The sequence below is a fragment of the Magnolia sinica genome, chromosome 17, assembly GCF_029962835.1.
Source record: "Magnolia sinica isolate HGM2019 chromosome 17, MsV1, whole genome shotgun sequence".
In the NCBI taxonomy this organism is placed as follows: Eukaryota; Viridiplantae; Streptophyta; class Magnoliopsida; order Magnoliales; family Magnoliaceae; genus Magnolia; species Magnolia sinica.
In genome coordinates, this window is record NC_080589.1 from 73,249,841 (window position 1) to 73,269,101 (window position 19,261).

General features: G+C 43.3%; 1 protein-coding gene across 1 annotated transcript; it reads left to right on the forward strand.

Annotated features, from left to right (window-relative positions):
• Positions 1-15,491: 15,491 nt before the first annotated feature.
• LOC131230648 (stem-specific protein TSJT1-like) lies at positions 15,492-18,816 on the forward strand. The gene is made up of 4 exons (XM_058226535.1): positions 15,492-15,810; positions 16,353-16,593; positions 16,684-16,804; positions 18,513-18,816. The coding sequence occupies exons 1-4, from the start codon at positions 15,596-15,598 to the stop codon at positions 18,701-18,703; spliced, it is 768 nt and encodes a 255-aa protein (XP_058082518.1). The 5' UTR covers positions 15,492-15,595; the 3' UTR covers positions 18,704-18,816.
• The last annotated feature ends 445 nt before the right edge of the window (positions 18,817-19,261 follow it).

Below are 19,261 nucleotides of genomic sequence, written 5' to 3' on the forward strand. Positions count from 1 at the left end.
AAGACAGATTAGTGTGGCGTCCCGATAAAGATGGGCAATACTCAGTCAGGTCCTTATACAGGTATATTGTGAAGAACGCCTGTCTAGTAGAAGAGATCCCTTCTCACTATGTTTGGAAACTTCAAGTGCCTTCGAAAAAAGCTTCCTTGGGGTGGTTGATTGCTAGGAATAAGGTTCTGACCGTGGACAATCTAAGAAAGAGAGGCATGTGCATTACTAATATCTGTTTATGTTGTATGGCAGATGAAGAATCTGTGGACCATTTGTTCGTGCTGTGCCGGTATACCTATCGCATTTAGGCTAATCTCCTGTCTCATTTTCAAGTGCATCGGGTTTTCCCGGATTCGGCTGGTAGTTTGCTAAGCGCTTGGCAGGGAGTTAGGTGTGGTACCCAAAAGACTATTCTCTGGAAAATCTCTATTCTAGTAGTTTGGTGGGCTGTGTGGGAAGAGAGAAATGGGAGAAGTTTCAATGATACTTCCAAATCGATAGAGGATACAGTTAAAAGGGTCATTCAGTTTATTGTTGAATGGGCTTTAGCAGTTGATAAGCTTAAGGGGTGTAATCTGCTCGGCTATCTTAGCTAATTGGTCCCTTGTCTTTGTAATCTCTCTCTCTCTCTCTCTCTCTTTTATATATAAAATTTATCGTTATCTGTCAAAAAATAAAATAAAATGAGTGTATGTGTTCATTCAGTGGTAGCATCAAACGTGCATGTTGCGTGCCCTTCAATCGTACATGTCGATTGACCTGATTTGTGCTATCATGCACTGACCTGGGGCCCAAATGAGTGGACTGGATTTCGCACATCTAGGCCATGTACACGAGTATAGTGGCACTTTCGTCAGGCATTTGGAAATGGATGGTTGGTAGGGCCCACCTCGATGTATCCATTGTATATCTATGCCGTCATATGTTTCTAAAGCTTATTTTAGGATATGATTCCAAAAAAATGGGGAGGCTATTCTTACTATAAGGCATGCATTGGACTTCTTTCGTCGTTCTGAGTGAGCTCATGTTGAGCAAAGCTTGAATTTTCTCGGGTTTGGCCTCGATTCTTCTCTCGCTGACCAAGAATCTGAGGAATTTTCCTGAACTGACGCCGAAGGCGCATTTGCTCAGATTTAATTTCATCTGATATTCTCGCAGGGTTACAAATGTTTCTTCGAAGTCGGAAATGTGGTCCATAGCTTTAATGCCCTTGACGAGTATGTCGTCGACGTAAACCTCCATGGAGCGGCCAATTTGGTGGGCAAACATCTTGTTGACGAGCCTTTGATATATAGCCATGGCATTCTTCAGTCCAAAAGGCATGACCCTGTATCAGTAGAGTCATTTGTCTATGACGAAAGTCATCTTCTGCTTGTCATATGGGTGCATAACGATTTAATTGTATCCTGAATAGGTGTTCATGAAGCACAGGAGTTCATGTCCGGTTGTGCCGTCAACGAGCTGATCGATCATGGGGAGAAGAAAGTTATCTTTAGGGCAGGCTTTATTCAGATCAGTGTAATCAACACAAACTCACCACTTCCCATTGGACTTTTTAACAAAGATGACATTAGCTATCCAGTTCGGATAGTAGATTTCCTCCACAAAGCCAGCCTTTAGGAGTTTTTTTATGTCGTCTTCGATTATAAAGTACAGTTCGAGCTCGAATGCTCTTTGCTTCTGTTGGATTGGTCAATATTCGGGGTCGACATTCAACTTATGGACCATAAACTTCAGGTTGATGCTGGGCATGTCCTTAGGAGACCTTGCGAACACATTGGCATATCGTCGAAGGAAGCTCATGACTTCGTCTCGTAATGGTGGTGTCAGGGACGACCTGATTTGTATCGTTCGGGTCGAGTCGGAGTCGTCGAGCGAGACGGGTATGAGGTCTTCCATAAGATGCTCTCTCTCAATTGAGTCTTCTCGAGGATCGAGAGAGGTTATGACCATTGCCTGGTGTTGGGTTCTCAGAAAAATCCATACAAGGACCCGAGTACCACCTCAGGCAGAAATCACCCAAGACCCAAACCCTTTAGAAATTAGGTTAATGTTAGCAAGTGCTAAACTAGAGTACTTATGAAATTAGCACTAATCATTTTAAATATGATTGCAAGACCCAAACCGTGTAGTATCATTGACGCTATATTACCCTGAAATCTATAATCCATCCTTAAACCTAGTTACTCTCGGGAGCACACCGAAACTCCGTACGGACCTGAACCGCACGTTGAAAGTCCGATAACCGCAAAACTATATAGCTATGACTGCATTATTGGACTTAAAAACTCCCTCGAAAATCAAGTCTTAATTGTGTCTAGAAATGCACAACTAGAGCCTGGAGCAAAGTGTGTGAGGAACGTGGATATCTTTAGAAATAAAATCTGAATTTAAGTAATCTGAGTCGTCTTGCTTGTGAGCCAAATATAAGGATTCAGACCATCATCTGACTCAAATATACCCTCGAATCAAGAGAAATGTCCCACACATGTCGATGTACTTGTGGCCCGATCGAGTGACGATGACCGTTAAGGAAACTGGTCCTCCACGGTTGATTTACAAACTCGATCGGACGAAAACTTAGCCTGACCTAGTCCATGGTCAGGGAGCTCAAGTCCGACCGCACGTGAAAAAGGGGCCACCGGAAGTGCTCGTTGGGCTGAAGCAGACGCCCTTTGGATATAACCTAAGTATACCTAGGCCATGGGGCATTTCCATCAATCCTGGGCCTATATAAGGACCTTAAACCCTCTCTCTCTCACCCCATATGAATTTGAGAAACCCTAGGGGAGAAGAGAGAAAAGAGAAGGGAAAAGAGAGAAAATGAGAGTGAGAGTTGGAGATTCTTCCCGAGATTCGATCCCGCTATTCCACGCACTTAACTACCATTCTGTATTCTTTGCAGTGCGATTTCGTTCTTAGGTAAGAAAACCTAACCCTAATCTGTTTTAGGGTTTCAGATAGTGTAAGTTATGAAATAGCTAACCTAATTTATGGTATAGGTTACCAATCCACCGTTGACAAAGACTGAGTATGTAAAATGAATCCGTTACGCGTTTACTGGCATATGGTACGAACTATAAATGTATAGGTTATGGTTTGCAAGGCTTTCAATGTCGGTTAATGGTTTATTACTGATGTGGGTGCTATTTCACATGCCAAATGCGATGTCTGTTTCGCTTTACGTATATATATGAATTATGTTGGGTATATTGTAATCCGTGTGTTTGTAGAAATGATCGTATATGTATGGAATTTGAAATTGTATTTACCATGATTAATTACCGTGTATATATGCGAGATGTATGTGTAACAACTCCTTGATGAAAGGATTTGCCCAAATACATGTTATCCCAACATACGTTGCGTATGTTATAAAGTGTAGCCTAGGTGTTTGTGAAAATGTCTGAATGAGTGGAGGATTTGCATTCGTGCTCGCCATGACAAATTGTTGTGGGTATATGATTGTTGTGTAGGCGGCAACCCCTTGGCGAAAGGTTTTGCCCTAATACACATTATAATCAACATACATTATGTATGTTAAAAAGGTGTAGTCTAAGTGTTCGTGAAAATATCTGAATGAGCAAGTACTTGACATCACGTACTTTATATGAGTGTTGAGGTAAGATTCTCAACTACCTTGACTATGTGTATGATTTCCTCCATGCAACTTATATTATATTATCTGTTTCACTTATGAAATGCGCATGTGTGAATTCCTGTGTATGTTGTACTTCATAACATGCTCAAATGGTTGTAGGATTGGAATTATATGTTTATTACTGCTTTGACTGTTTCATACGAATACTTGTTGGAATTGGATATGTTTGGGACTGCGATATAGTCCAGGCAATCGGTAACAGACCCTGATTTTATGGCTGAGGTTGTTTTCGCCCCATACCGATCCTAGGATGCTACAAGGAGGATTTTCAACATCAGTTTGATTCGTAATAAGCATAACCAAAGGCATAACCCACAAACAACAACTAAAAACTCCATCACATTTCCACTATGATCAAAACTTTACAAGTACAATGAGCATAAAGGGAAATACAATGATGATAGACCAAAAGCTCCAAAATGATCTGCTAAGTGCTCCTGCCTCAGCGCTGCTGCGATCCAACGTCACCTGCACGCAACGGTCGTGCATAAGCTTATAGAAAGCTTAGAGGGTGGTGAAAGTGTATGCTCAAGGTGGTAATGCAGTTATGCAGTATCAGAGTAATGCGGAACATGCTGATGAATGCCAAGAATACCATTAACCGTACCAAGGCCATGCGGTGCAAAGAATGATGTCGGCCATACCAAGGCCATGCAATGCGAAATGCAACTCAAGCATACAAATCCTCATCTAAGTCCACATATCGATACAGCTCAAAATCTGGAATATCACCGGGGTCTAGTACACTCCAAGCCAGATTGCCGCCCCATCGCGCGCAATAAGGTGAGTGGAAAAGACCTCACTATCCGCCTGCCAATATCGGGCTCGGCTCGTCAATAGCGGACCCATTCCTCGAGCTGGTCAGACTCAGCCTAGCATTGCCCCCTACTCTCGGGCGGGTAAGGCCGCACCCCCTTCCAACCGACCACGACACAGTGGAAAGCGCAACCGTCTGGTAATCGGCACTCGGTGCTCATGCACCCACTCGATCCAGGCGTTGGAGCAACCTCCTGGTACCATAAGGGTTTAGGGACTTTCACCCGAGGATATCTATCGCACCCCATGTAGAATAGTATTTTCGTTATCCAATCCGGCCATCCACGATAGCCCTGTGGAGGCTAAGCCCTAATGTCACTAGGGCGTAAAGTAACCATATCACACAATGCGAATGCATGAATCACACTATCCGGTCATACAACAATCCTGCGCATATCGTGCGCTCATGTAGGGCAACACCCCTGTACGGAGCCCCTAAACAATGCACGAAGGCATATGCTATGATCGATCATTCTCATATCAAGCATACGTATGATGCATATGATCATGAATCATGGAACTAAACATGTTATATGGGATGGATGATGTTCATAACGAAGATGGGCCTAGACGGCCTACACATTACACGTATGGGCCCTAGGAAAAGTCATAATGCGGACATTTAACCAACACTATACTTGCAATGGGGACGTCAAACCGCCATTGCTCCCAAGGTATAGCCTGTCATAAACATCATTACATAAATCATGTTGGGATTGCACATTGCAATGGACCTTAGGTATATCCCATTGGGCCTTCAATACATCAAATGGGCCGTATCATATGGGCCTCATATTCATCAAATGGGCCACATCAATGGGCCGCACCAATGGGCCTTATGTGCATTGCAATGGGCCATAACCCGTGGGCCTTAGAATGCATCAAATGGGCCTAATCTTATGGGCCTTATGTGTATCAAATGGGCCTCGCCAATTGGGCCCCATATGTACATCAAATGGGCCTCAACCCATAGGTCCTAATACATCTTAATGGGCCTTAACCCATGGGCCTCGACCCATGGGCCTTACATATAAATCATGGGCCACAAGAAAACTGAGGTGGGCCTCCCACCATCAGTACATTAAATATGATATAATATAATATATATATATATATAATACATATAATATTATATATAATGTAATATTATATATAAATAAATATACACACACGCACACACCACACACACACGCACACCACAGGCCCACCGTCCCTGGACGGTGGGGATATAATACAAACGTCACAGTGGCCACCACCGTCCAGGTGGACGGTGGCAATAAAACATTTACATCACTGTGGGCTCCATGTGGGGCCCACCATAATGTTTATATTCCATCCAACCCGTTGATAAGGCCACGTAGGCCTAGATGAAGGGTGAACACAAATTTCACCCTGATTCAAAACTTCTGTGGGCCCAGAAAGGGTTTCAAGGGTAGAGTCCAATTCACACTGTATCCTTTGATGTGGGCCACCCGAGTCTTGAATGGACCTCAAATTTGGAGGGTGGTCCACTGACCTTAGGGTCCACCATATGAATGGATTGGATGACATATAAACATCAAGGTAGGGCCCACGGCTACAGCCGTGGGTGGCTGTCATCCCGCCATTCTGTCGTTTTTTACGATGTTCCGTGGTTTTCGCAGCATGACGAGTGTCTTTTATTTTATTATGTCGATGTTCCGTGGTTTTCGCAGTGGGGTCCATATTTTTGACGATCTACTCCAGTTCGATGGCCTTCCATGGTCAACACGAGCAAAACAAGTCCAATATTGGACATATTTTGGCATATAATAATTTCAGAGAAGGTTTTGATGGTGAAAACCACCATTTGATATGGTGTGGCCCCCAGAACCTCGATTGGCCTCATTTTTCGGTTCACGCCTAAAATGAGTTTGAGAAGGGAATGGACGACGTGGATTGAATACATGCATTAAGGTGAGGCCTACATGAGTGGGCCACCCCAAAGCTTGAGAACCGATATTTGTATTTTTTTCCTTGTTGTCGGCGTCGAGACGCGACTGTAAACTGATGGGCTTTGCTCGTGGGCCACCACATGCTTGAGTGGTGTGGGTACCATACATAAAAGGTGGGCTCCACTTGAACATGGTTTGGATGGAATACATACCTTGTGGTGGGGTCCATTCAAGTGGGCCACACAACTTCATTATCATCACACATAAAAAAAGAAAAAAAAAAGGAGAGGGAGAGAGAGAGAGAGAGAGACTTGAAAAGGGAGAGGGATAGGTGATGTGTGATGGAGTGATGGATGGGAGAGAGAGGGAGTGATGGGTGTGTAAGGCTCCTTTTTGACTTTTGTGGTAAAAGTTGTAAGAACGGTATGGCTTGTGAGATTTTTTTTTGACTTTAGGGGTTTGCTTGGGAAAGGGTGAAAGGTGATGTGTACTTGACATGATGGGATTGATGGGATTGATGTGACACCTTGTAGAGATTCTCTCAGGATTCACACGCGCGGCGTTTTCCTCGCACCGAACGCTGGCCCACATCTCCCAACCAGGGTATCGCCTTGACGCGCGAGTCGCGGCATCGGAATCGCGGCGACGACGCGGTCGCTAAGGTTCAAGTCCTGGGTTGAGTCGACTCGGGTTGACGGCATGAGATTCAAGGTCGTGCGCAAATACCGGTTAAGGGTCGAAGGTTGCGAAATTTGATCGGGAAGACCGTGGAAGCCTATGAAACGGTATGGTCTAGGATACGGGGCTGTTCTGATTAGCTTATATGATTATTTGTTATAATTGAATGTGTTTGAGACTACAAAATAGTTCAGGCAATCGGTAATAGGCATTGAATAGGTGGCTGAGGTTGTATTCGCCACATAGGACGTAATCGATGAATCTGAGCCGTACTTGGGATGTCGGCAGTGGTCAGGCTACACGGAGTGCTTACGCACTTCATGTCGATCAACTCAACGTGTGCTCTACTAGTCGAGCTCATCAAGTAACCCGATTCACCCGATGTATGTTCACCATGTATGGACACTACTGCTTGAATCTAAGGTACCAAACTCACCAGCGAAAATCCCTTTAACCTTGGTATCTTGATTCGCTAAGACTTACGAGCCGGGCATGATGGTATGGGACACCGTGGTCGAGCTGTCGGCCTACGCTGGAGTAACGAGCATCCTCGTAGTGTCCTGTGAGCAACATAGCCTCGTGAGCCAAATACGGTGGTATAGGACATTGTATTCGAGCTGTCAGCCTACACTAATAAGGTGACGAGCCCTTTGTGGTGACCTCGAGCGTACGCTAAAACTGCGTAGAGGCGACGAGCCCTTACGTAGCAACAAGAGTACATACTCGACCTGCACTGATAAGGTGACGAGCCCTTTGCGGCGACTTAAAACCATATGATCATATGAGATGTCTAGGGTGACGACCCTAGAATGGATCATTGTTTAGAAATTGATATAAGGGAGGTACCTTAGCTTCTCAATCCTACTGTATGAAAAAGACTAATAAGAACTTGGTAATCATAATCATGCACCACATTGCATGTGCCGTTTGGCGATGTGTAGAGAGCATGAGGAAGTGACTGACATGCGCGACTGTTAGATGAAGATCGCTGAGGGAGTGCAGGCGAGGGCATGCATCATTTTCTCATACCATTCCTGCATTAATCAGAGTACTTAGGGATGTTCGATTGTATTGCTTTATCATTGCTACTTGACTGAATTGATAACATGCTAACCTTTGCTTTATTGTTCCACTGAGTTGATCACTCACTCCCACATTGCGGGACGGTGTCTTAAACACCAACCAGACCCTGTTGTAGGTTTAGATGATGGCGTAGCCTGCGAGGCGGAGCCGAACTTTGAGGATGATGAGGAGGCATTCTCATATATGCAGTATTTAGGCGAGTTCTTCTAAACCGTTCTGAATCGACGGGGCTTCAGGGTTATACTTGTAGTGGACTATTACATTTTTGACATTTTGTATTTTGAAACAATACATGTAATTATTGACCTGGCAATGCATACATACTTTGGGGACTTATACTGATTTGTAAAACTATACATATTCATTTCAGTCTTCTGCTTGCGTATTACAACTGTCCCTGGATTATGTTTTGCTGATTCGACTTAATTTTATTCATGTTTTATGCAATAACACAGACAATATTTAATCATCATAAAATATGTTGCACAAGTGATGCGTTGGAACTCGGGAGTTGGACTTTTACTCGACCCCTGATTTTCAGGGCGTTACACTGTTGGGTTCTCAATGCCATCAAATAGCACTTTCGAGCTTCTTGTTGGTCTCTCCTAACCAGTCTTGTACTGGCTTCGGTGGTGAACTTCATCATGAGTTGGTACGTTGACACAACGGCCCGAGGAACATTGAGTGAAGGCCGCCCGAGGATCACATTATAGACGGAGGGGGAATCCACCACTAGGAAGTCGATCATGGTCTTCGTTTGGTTCTACTCTTCTCCAGCCATGACTGGGAGCTGGATTGACCCCTCTGATGTGACCTTATTTCCCGCGAATCCGAGTAGAGGAGTTTTGACGGCTCGGAGTCAAGGTTTTCCAACTCCCATTTTATCGAATGCTTCGGCAAAGCGCATGTCTGCCAAGCTGCAAGTGTCTACTAGGATCTGAAACAGTCTACGGTTAGCTATGGTCATAATCACCATGAGTGCATCATCATGGGGGTGGTGAACACCTCGGGCGTCCTCTTCAACTAAGGTGAGATCGTAAAGCGTTATCTTCTGCTCCTTCAGGGGCCTTCTGGTGACGAGGACCTGATGCTCCAAGCTAGAGCAACTGATACTTCTGGCGTGAGCTTTTTGAGCTTGGTTTGAGTCGCCTCTCCCGGCACGCCTGCCGAAGATTGTGCGAATTTCCTCGATTGGTTCATTGTTGATGGGTTGCTCATTCTTCGGGTCAGCTTGTTCTTCCCTTCTGCTGACATATTCACGTTAGGGGTGCACACAGTTCGGTTCGGTCCAGTTCTGGGGTGAAACCGGAACCGAACCATTCCTTATGGTTCCAAGATTTTCAGAACCGGAACCGGACCGTTAGCACCCTAGAATCAGACTGTGAAAACCGGTTCGGTTCCAGATCGGTTCTAAGGTTCTGGGCTTTTTATAATCTGGCCCAATTGCATGTTCTATTTTATAATTTAGCCCATGTCCATTCGTGTTGTGATCCACTTGATGAATGATTTAGATATTATATATGGTGTGAAAAAATACATTTATGAAAATAAGCAAAGGGTGTATTGTAAACCATAAATCATGAGTTAAATATACAACTAAAATATATTGTAAACTCACAGTTCCACAGTTCGATTCCACGGATCAGATCTACAATTTGAATTCATGGTTCGAATCACTGTTCAGCTCGGTTATACATACCCTCAAACTGGAACCGAACCGAATTAAATGGTTCTTTAATTTTTGGAACTGGAACCAAAACCGGTGCACTCTAGAACCGGACCGTTTGGTTGGTTCTGGTTCGGTTCCACGGTTCTACTGGTCTGATGTGCACCCCTAATTCACGTAGGTACCCGTTGCGAATGAGCGTTTTAATTTCTTCTTTCAAGTTGAAACAATTACCAATTGAGTGGCCATGGTCTCGGTGGAAGTGACAATATTTTCGGTTGTGTCGCCTGTCTGCATCGGATTTCATCTTGTTTGGCCATTTGAGGATCCGTTTGTCTTGGACCTCCATGAGGACCTGCTCGGGTGTCATGTTGAGAGGGGTGTATGAGCTGAACCTACTGTCAGGTTGTCTGTTCGGGTGTTGCCTCCTTGGCAACTCATTGTCTTTCCTTCTCTTGTTGTCATTTGCGGAGGCGGATTCTTCTTTAGGTCATCTATCGCTGGCCGAGCTTCCTTTGTTCCAAGCAGCTTTCTACAGGCTAAAGAGCTCTTTGGCATTGGAGTACTTCTGTGTTCTATTGAGAAGGTCGGCCATCGTCATTGGGGGTTTTTGTCAAGTGAGAAAATGAACATTCCTTCTCTTAGGCCTCTCATCATGGTAGTCAGAGTAATTTCTTCCGAGTGCGCCTATACCTGCACTGTTTCTAGGTTGAAACGCTTGATGTAATCCTTCAAAAGCTCACCTTCTTTCTGAACTATATTGAGGAGGTGGGAGGCTGGTTTAAGGCTTTCTCTCCCTCCAATGAAGTTGGTGATGAAGGCTTTGCTGAGCTGCATGAAAGAGCCGATCGATTGTGATTTCATTTGCCGGAACCACTTCTAAGCTACTCCTACAAGGGTTAGTGAAAATGCACGGCACATGATTACAATTGATGCGCCGTGCAACTCTATCCAAGCCATGAAGGACTCCAGGTGTTCAGTCAAGTTGGTGGTTCTAGAGTAAAAGGCGATTTGAGGCATAAGGAACCTTGGCGGAAGCTACGCATGCATAATGTCGGTGGTGAATGGAGGCTCAATTTCCTCCAGTATTGCTTCCACTGAGGTTAGGAGGTTCGAGTGGTAGGCTTACCGTATGTCGTTGATCTAACCTCACAAGTCGTTGAGCTCGGCTTCCCAGGGGCCACCGCTTTCAGCCATAACCTCAGCCGCTGCTTTGAGTGCTCTGTCGCGTTTCTTTCTATCCAAACTCATAACATAGGTTGGAAGCGGCCCATGCGGCAGTTCCAGAGATGTGAGAAGGTGTCAGCCTCAATGTTCCGAGTTGCTGGCTCCTTCGGGAAACAACAGGCACGTCAGATGGCTTGGGGAGCTCTCGAACCATCGATCCTTCCACTGGTCCGTCCCCTTGTGTGGGGCTGGGTTGTAACTGTTCCAACAGCTGCTTCATGGAGTTCATGTTATTGTTTAATATCTCAACTTATTGCTCGAGGGAGATAAGTCGTCCTCCCCAACTGCGTGATCGTTACATCATTCCCACGGGTGCGAACTCAACCTGCAGCTGGGAAGAATCCTGATGGCTAGTGGACTTCTCTGGAGGTGTGAGGTCGAGTGTAACAGAGGAGGGCGGAGCTTTCTTTTTCCCTTTTGCCATTGTTGAATCTTGATGAGATGAGAATGGCTTTCGACGTCGTTCGCACGGACAACACCAAATTGTTGATGCAAAAATCTGGTTAGCCCCCTCTAGACATGCGTACATGCACAAGGAACGGACAAGGAAGACCCTGGCTAGAGCAGGGAACCCTCCGATGCCTAAGTCAGAAAGAGAATCTGGGTCTAGTTGAGTATTGAGGATTTAGGGCTAAAGATTGTACATACATTTCATCATTGGAGGCGCTTCTATCTATGGATGCGGAGAGACAGTGGCGTATGAGAGATCTCCCTATTTAGTAGGGATGAGTTGTAATAGGATTTGGATTCCATAAACGTCGCGGGGATCTTTCTAGATTCCCAGCTGGGATCTCGGGAAGATTCGTATCCCGATCAAACTCCTAGATCTTCGGCTATGATATTGGACAAAGGCGGTCGGGATCAGGTCAGAATTGATAGAAGGTGGGTTGCACTGACCTGGAGTTGTGCCGACCTGACTCTCTGGATGAGTGGTTTAGCATTTTTAGGCGTTGGGCAGGTCGGTAGGTATTCTGACATGGTGACAGAGTGTCGAGTTCAACCTTACTTCTTGCTCAAATTTCGAGTAGGACGTCAAACCTATAGTCGTCTCCAACGAGATGAAACGTGTAAGGTCCCGACCTGACCTTTCATTATTGGTTGGCATATTTTTCCTACAACAAATTTTATCATCAGAATCACTGTGTGTGTGTATAGAGAGAGAGAGAGAGAGAGAGAGAGAGAGAGAGAGAAAATCCCCTAGCAAATAACTCGTGGACCACACTTGTACTTTTCTATTTATTATTAGTTAGAAGTTATATTTTATAGTGCCGTCCATCTGATAAGTAACTAGGGCTGAATTTCACAATAAATGGTCTTCTTGGGCCTCACCTATTGAAAAGAACGGTGTCACGTATGCTCAATATATGATGCTGAGAAACCATCCTTCCTGTCCTCTAGGTGGACGGTGGCTTGTGGGTGCCCCCACATTGTCAACCGTGCCACGCCATTGACAGCCATTTCTTTAAATATTTAAAACTTTATTTATTTATTTATTGGTTTGAATGATGCTGGCAAGGTAAGTTTTGGAACATGTGAATATTACGGTGGAGTGTGTGTACTAACATGCTAATAGAGAAAAAAAGAAAGAAAAAAGAAGTCTTATATGGGTTTCCCTATTATTCAAAACTAAGTAGATATGGCACATGCAATGCATAGCATGTGCTTAGGTTGATCCATACCTCTAATTGGCCACACCAAAGGGAACAATGGGGAAAAGCTGTGTGATATGTGATGTATGGTTTGATTCGGTCCACTTTTCTTTTTTTTCCCATTTTTTGCATGTAGTCCACGATATTTGGATTTAGTTCATTTTCGGAAATGTTAAAATGGATGAATAACATGGATGTAACACACATATCATGTTGGGCCCCATAGTGGCTATAGATTTATGTCCGCTGGGCTCATTTCAAAAAGCACTTCTTGCCTGCAACCAAAACCAACAATGTGAGTATGGTCTTGACCATAAGGCCCACCACGATGTATGCATTGCATGGTCATGTTATCCATATATTTTATTAGCTTATTTTATAACATGTTCTTAAAAAATGAAGTAAATAAAAATTTTAAGTGAATCACACGACAGGAAAGAGTATTTTTTTTTGTTTTTTCACACCGCTCATATCCAAATCTCAAGTGGACCTCACCATGGAAAATAGTGTGAATTGAAATTCTACCGTCGAGAATTCCTTGGGGGCTATAGAAGTTTTGGGTCAATCTGTTATTTGTGTTTTTCCTTCATCTTTGTCCTTGTGGATTTATGAACAGGTTGGATGGCAAATAAATATCACTGTAGGGTCTACTAAGGTTTCAATGATGGAAGTCATAATTCCCACCGTTTCCTTCCTATGTGTGGTCAACTTGAACTTTGGGCATGCTTCAATTTTCGGTTCAACCACTAAAAAATGAGTTGGAAAGACGGATGGACAGCATGGATAACCCACACACATTCACAGTAAGCCCAATTGAGTTTACTCCGTACAATAAAAGTGTACCGAGTAACTCAGTGCCCAATATGAAGACCTTCTTCTTGGTATCCTTACCCTTGGTGATGCTCTGCGGCAGGGGACTGTCCAAAGCATCTGTCAATTCTCTCAAGAATGATTTGTTAATTTCAGATGTATGTACCTTTTGAAATTCTCAATTGAATTCAATTTAAATGGTGAAAGATTTTTTTTGAACTTTGATAAATATTATTAATTAAAGACATTGGCCTAAAACCCAACAAGGTTTAGGTGAGTGGCTATCATTATGGGACTGCTCCCTATAGGTGTGGGTTCGACTCCCTTCCTCAGCATTACCTGATACATGTGGTGTGGTGGGTGATTTCATATACCCGCAGGGAATAGTCTCACCTCAAAAAGCGCTGGGATAACGTCTTCAAAAGAACAAAAGAAAGTTAAAAAAAAAAAAAAAGGGCCTTGAGCTACATCACCAATGTTTCGGTCCCGTTTGGATACCACCAAAAAGTTACTTTCTCCACTTACAGCAGCTACCAAAAAGTTACCAATTTCAGAGAAATAAGTTTAATTTATGATTATTTGTAAGTAACTTTTTAACTTAAAACTTTTTTTTTTTTAAATTATTTTTATAAATCTTTTTACTTTTTAGAAGTTGGTGAAGAGATGCATAAGAAAGACGTAAGAAAAGATAAGCTGATAAGTAAGCTGCGTACCAAACCTACTTAATCTTCTAAATGAGTTACTTGTAGCATAGAATAAATAACTTATCATAAGCGACTTACGCCGGTAACCCGATAATGCTGTCCATATCCTCAACCTGTTCTATGACGAGGACTATGTCAAGAATCTGACGTGGCAGACCACATGATTATGAAATTACAGCCGTTCAATGCTGACTCAGTACGGTGTCATATAACAGTTATGGATAAGTCTCCGAACGAGTACCCGAAAGTAAATAGAAAACGACATATCTCAGATTCGGGGATCCTTATCCTTTAGATCCGGTGTGTACGCTTGGTATATGCGCTTTCAGTGGGCATCACAAGCTAGACCCGGACCCGCGATAATTTCGAGTCATCATGTTTTCAGTTGCTACCACCCAAGGTTCCGAGATTAAAATCGTTGATTTGATGGGCTCCACGTGGATTTATAACCTCCCTAAATCTCCCGCATTAGAAGATCCCAGCCTTTCAATCTTTGACCCATTTTCAGTTCACGTGCCTCTATGTTTTTGTTTTTGTTTTTTCCCAATACGTGGAACATATAAATCAGATCGAAACCGTCTATTTCGTGGATCCAATAGTGGTTGGACCATCAACTAAAAATCATAGTCTTTAGAAAGTTCTAGACCAATATTTGGTGAGAAAAGGCCCATTTAATAGATGGGTCCACAGGATGAATGGTTAAGATCATCATAAAAATATAAAAATATGCAATCTGTGTGTTACACAATCTGAAGGCACCAGCTTGCCTGTGCGTTGAGGCAAGTAGTCCGTTCTCTTTCAGGTAGAACATGGACCGTTTATTCGGTCTTCGGCTAAAAAACTCCACGGCAATTTCTCGGATTTGTTGTTTTTCTCGCAATATTATCATGAAAATATCTTTGAAAATAAAATATTCAGAATAATGTTAAAGCAAAATCATTAAAATTCTAAAATATTTGCAAGTATGAATTAATTAAGTTTTCAAATATTTCTTACATTAAATTCGTGAAATTTGAAAAAAAAAAGATATTTTTCATATATCACGATATTAACATGATAATAATGTTATTTATCACGATATTTTCAAATCCCCTGCAAGAACCAATCCGGCGGGCAACATCATCACCAATATCCGACCCGACGAAGCGTTGGCAATTGGGGATATACACTGAATGTTAGGTGTACAGCCTCTACACCTGTCTAGAGAAATGATGGCGATTATCAAAGTTGAAATTCGCTACCTTTTTCTTCTCTCTCTTTCTATATAAACCCCAAGCAAAGATGCCTTAGAAAACTTCATTCCAAAGCATTTCTTCTCAGTTCTTGTCTGTTTTTCTCAGCTCGTGTGTTTGGCCACTGATCTAAGCTGATCTACGCTAAAGTAGAAGAAAGATAGAATGTTGGGGATTTTCCAAAAGGCCATTGCTCAGCCTCCAAAGGAGCTCAACAGCCCAGTTGCTTCTTCAGAGGTTTGTAGAAAGCCCACTCACCCAAATGAGATTTTGAAGGCATTCCTTTCCTCCCATCCTCACAATTCTCTGTCGGCTACGATTGGAGATGGGGCCATCATGGCGTACGCTCGCGACGATCGCCATTTCTCCATTCATCAGAGGTATGTGTGGTATGATGATCATGCTTTTAGTGGGCCATATCTGGCCTGAATTCTCAATGTCTTGCATTGCATTTCTGATTAGTTGGTTTTTTTGTTTTGCAATGAGGCTGTTCACGGTTAATGGGCTTTTATGATAAGCCCATTTGAATCTGGGCCTGATCGAAAGGCCCATTTATGGTTGGAGATGCAAGTGTGTGGTCCAGTGGGAAATGATCCCAGCCATTGGATCCTTTACACCTGTCAGGTCGTCAACTTGCTTTCAAGGCCCATTTTATATGGGCCCAACTATGGAATGAGTTGGGACGAATGGTAATTACCATACATTGATCATTACAGTTAGGGCATTACAGGGATTTTGGTGCTTGAGTTACCAAAATACCCAATTTACATAGCGTAATTACTAGTACCACCACGCCTTACTGTATGTTTATTTACAAAACTACCCTTGTTTGGTAGGATGGAATGAGCTTCTCTTGGGCCCACTTGGGCCTCAACATTTTTATGACCAAAATATCCTTTTATGATTTTCATTTGTTTTGCAGGTTATTCTGTGGTTGTGATGACATTTACTGCCTCTTCTTTGGCCATTTGAACAACTTAAGCAGTCTCATCAAGCAATATGGGCTAACAAAGGCGAGCAACGAGGCTACGGTGGTCATCGAGGCGTATCGGACCCTCCGTGATCGTGGGCCATACCCCGCCGATCAGGTCGTTAAAGATCTCAACGGCAGCTTCTCTTTCGTTATCTTTGATAGCAAGGCTAGAACGGTCTTTGCTGCACTGGTGAGCTATCTCATTCATTCTACAACATGAAGCGTAGTTTGGTAATTTTATTTTTATGTAATTGACTTTGTTTCTGTTTGGTGGGGGCAGGGGTCAGATGGAGGAGTTGAACTGTTCTGGGGCATTGCAGCTGATGGCTCAGTTGTATTTTCTAACGATTTGGAGGTCATTAAAGAAGGCTGCGGCAGATCCTTTGCACCATTCCCTGCTGGTACGTATAAAAAGCGTATTTTGGTCATTTAATCATAGTAAGAAGGTGGACCATGTCTGCATTTTTGGATTGGTTAAAAAAGAAAAATAAAAAAAAGAAAAAGCATCAGCAACCACACTGCAAACAACCATCATCCAAATTGCAAACAACCACCCACACTTTATTATTTACCTAAGCCAATGCAAGACCACACATACTTTTTAAGGTAAAATAAATATATTGGTATTTAGGTGGAATGAGAGTCTAGCTGGGCTTCATATATTTTGCATTGATAGGCATTAGAATTGTGCTTCTAATGCCTGATGCTTGCGTCTAATGTAGTCCCCAGCAGCCATGTTGATGTCTTCATTGTAGCTGTGGTCATGACTCACACGTTGAGAATGTTTCACCGCCTTCTTCTCATCCGAGGCATCTGCAATATCTTTCGTGTTGTTTCCGCTCCCAACTTCATGTTCTTGGAATCTTACCCTACGGTTGTTGAAAACCTGTTGAAGGCTCGGGATGTGAGGATCGTCGTCGATCCGTGTGTTCGGCGTCCTTTCCACTTTCGAGACCAGCGAATGTTTGTCCTCTGCAAACCCATGGTTGCCGGCTCTTTGCATTCTTTCTCTGGCCTTAACTTACAACCTTGTAAGCATATTTATAGGTGTTATATTCCTAAAGGATAAGAATGCATCTCATTCCTCTTCTTTTCTCATCATACAAAACCTTATTCTATACGCTACTAGCTTCTTCTTTTTTTTTCCTTGGTCATCATAAAAACCTCATTTTATCTACGGAAGAATCTCTCCAGTGGGCATAATGGAGCCTCGAAATGCTTCCATCTTTATTCCTGTATTCCATGTCGTGCTGTAAAGGAAGCATAACAGAGGATAAACCATTTGTAGATTTTTTATTTTTTTATTTTTTTTTTCTGTTAGCTTGTTAACACACAACACTGTCAGTTGACACCTCACTGTTAGCCACCCCATTAGGGCCTGTTTGGCCGGGCAGATTGGATGGGATTAGAAGGGATTGGAAGGGATTGGAAGATAGATCCCGGGATTGGCCAGGCGTGCCAAACAGACACGGGATCCTGATCCCGGGATATAGCAATCCTATGATCTTAAGACAATCCTCTGACATCACTATATCCCGTCCAATCCACCCTAATCCCTTCAAAATTGCCTAGGACGTTTTTGGTCTGAGGGATTGAAAGGTTTAATCCCGGCATTGGCCGGGCGTGCCAAACAGACCGGATATAGCAATCTCATAGATATTGCACCAATCTACTGATGTAGCTATCATTACCTTGAAATCCGTGCAATCCACTCTAATACCATCCATTCCCATCGAATCTGCCCGGCCAAAGGGATCGATACCAAGTCCTCGGTGTTGAAAAACCATTTGTAGATCTGCATCTACACAAGCTATACACTCACCGGGTTTGCCAAAATACATGAGGACGTTACAGGGAATTTAGCCTTTCAATCTGGGTCCTCGTCCAACGATCCGAAATGTTTGAATGATGAGTATAACCTTTTATGATGGAGACGACAAACAAAAATGTTTGAATGGAAATAGCAAAATGTGTGGGGCCACACCCTCACACATTTTATGAGATGAATAGTATAGCACACATGCCAAATGTACGGTTTCTATGTGGGGCCTACCTATAGTGGACCACACACACGCTAATGAACTTTTAAACGTATGGGGTGTATTGTAGGGTGTATGTTCCACAGCGAGGGAGGGCTGATGAGTTTCGAGCATCCGATGCATAAGATGAAGGCGATGCCGAGAGTGGACAGTGAGGGAGTGATGTGTGGTGCCAGTTTCAACGTCGACAAGTATTCAAGGGTCAGCACCATGCCACGTGTCGGAAGCGAGGCCAACTGGACCGTGTGGGAGTCGCATTAATCTGTACCCTTCAAATGTATTTCTATTTCGTGTGTTTTATAGGGTTACATGAATAAATTACTACCAGTCTACAAATCAGAAACGTGTGTGGCTTTGATTGGCCCAGTTTTTTTTGGATGGGTGTGATGAATGGCCCACTGATTACCGGTTATGATGCAATTGGACCCACAAGCTTACGCCCAGCCTACCCTTTAGAGTCAGTGAACTGCTGGGCCCACAATCCTCAGCCGAGCTGTTTCAAGGCCACAATGTTATTTATGTGAAATCCACACCGTCCATCAGGTGATAACCGTTATGTTTACCATAAGCAAAAGATATCAGCCACATGAAAAACTTAGATGGGCCACACCAATAGGAACAATGTAAGATTGCCTGTAAAAACTTTTTAGGGTCAAGATTGTAGCCTACCTGAGTTCTAGATCAGGATGATTTTTAATTTTTTTTAAAATCTTCCCTTTATCCTGGTGAGTTACACCTCATGAACGGGTTTGATGAACCCACACAATCAATATGTTATGGTTGGTGCCCTATCCTATTGTTCAACGTGGTGTGGCCCAC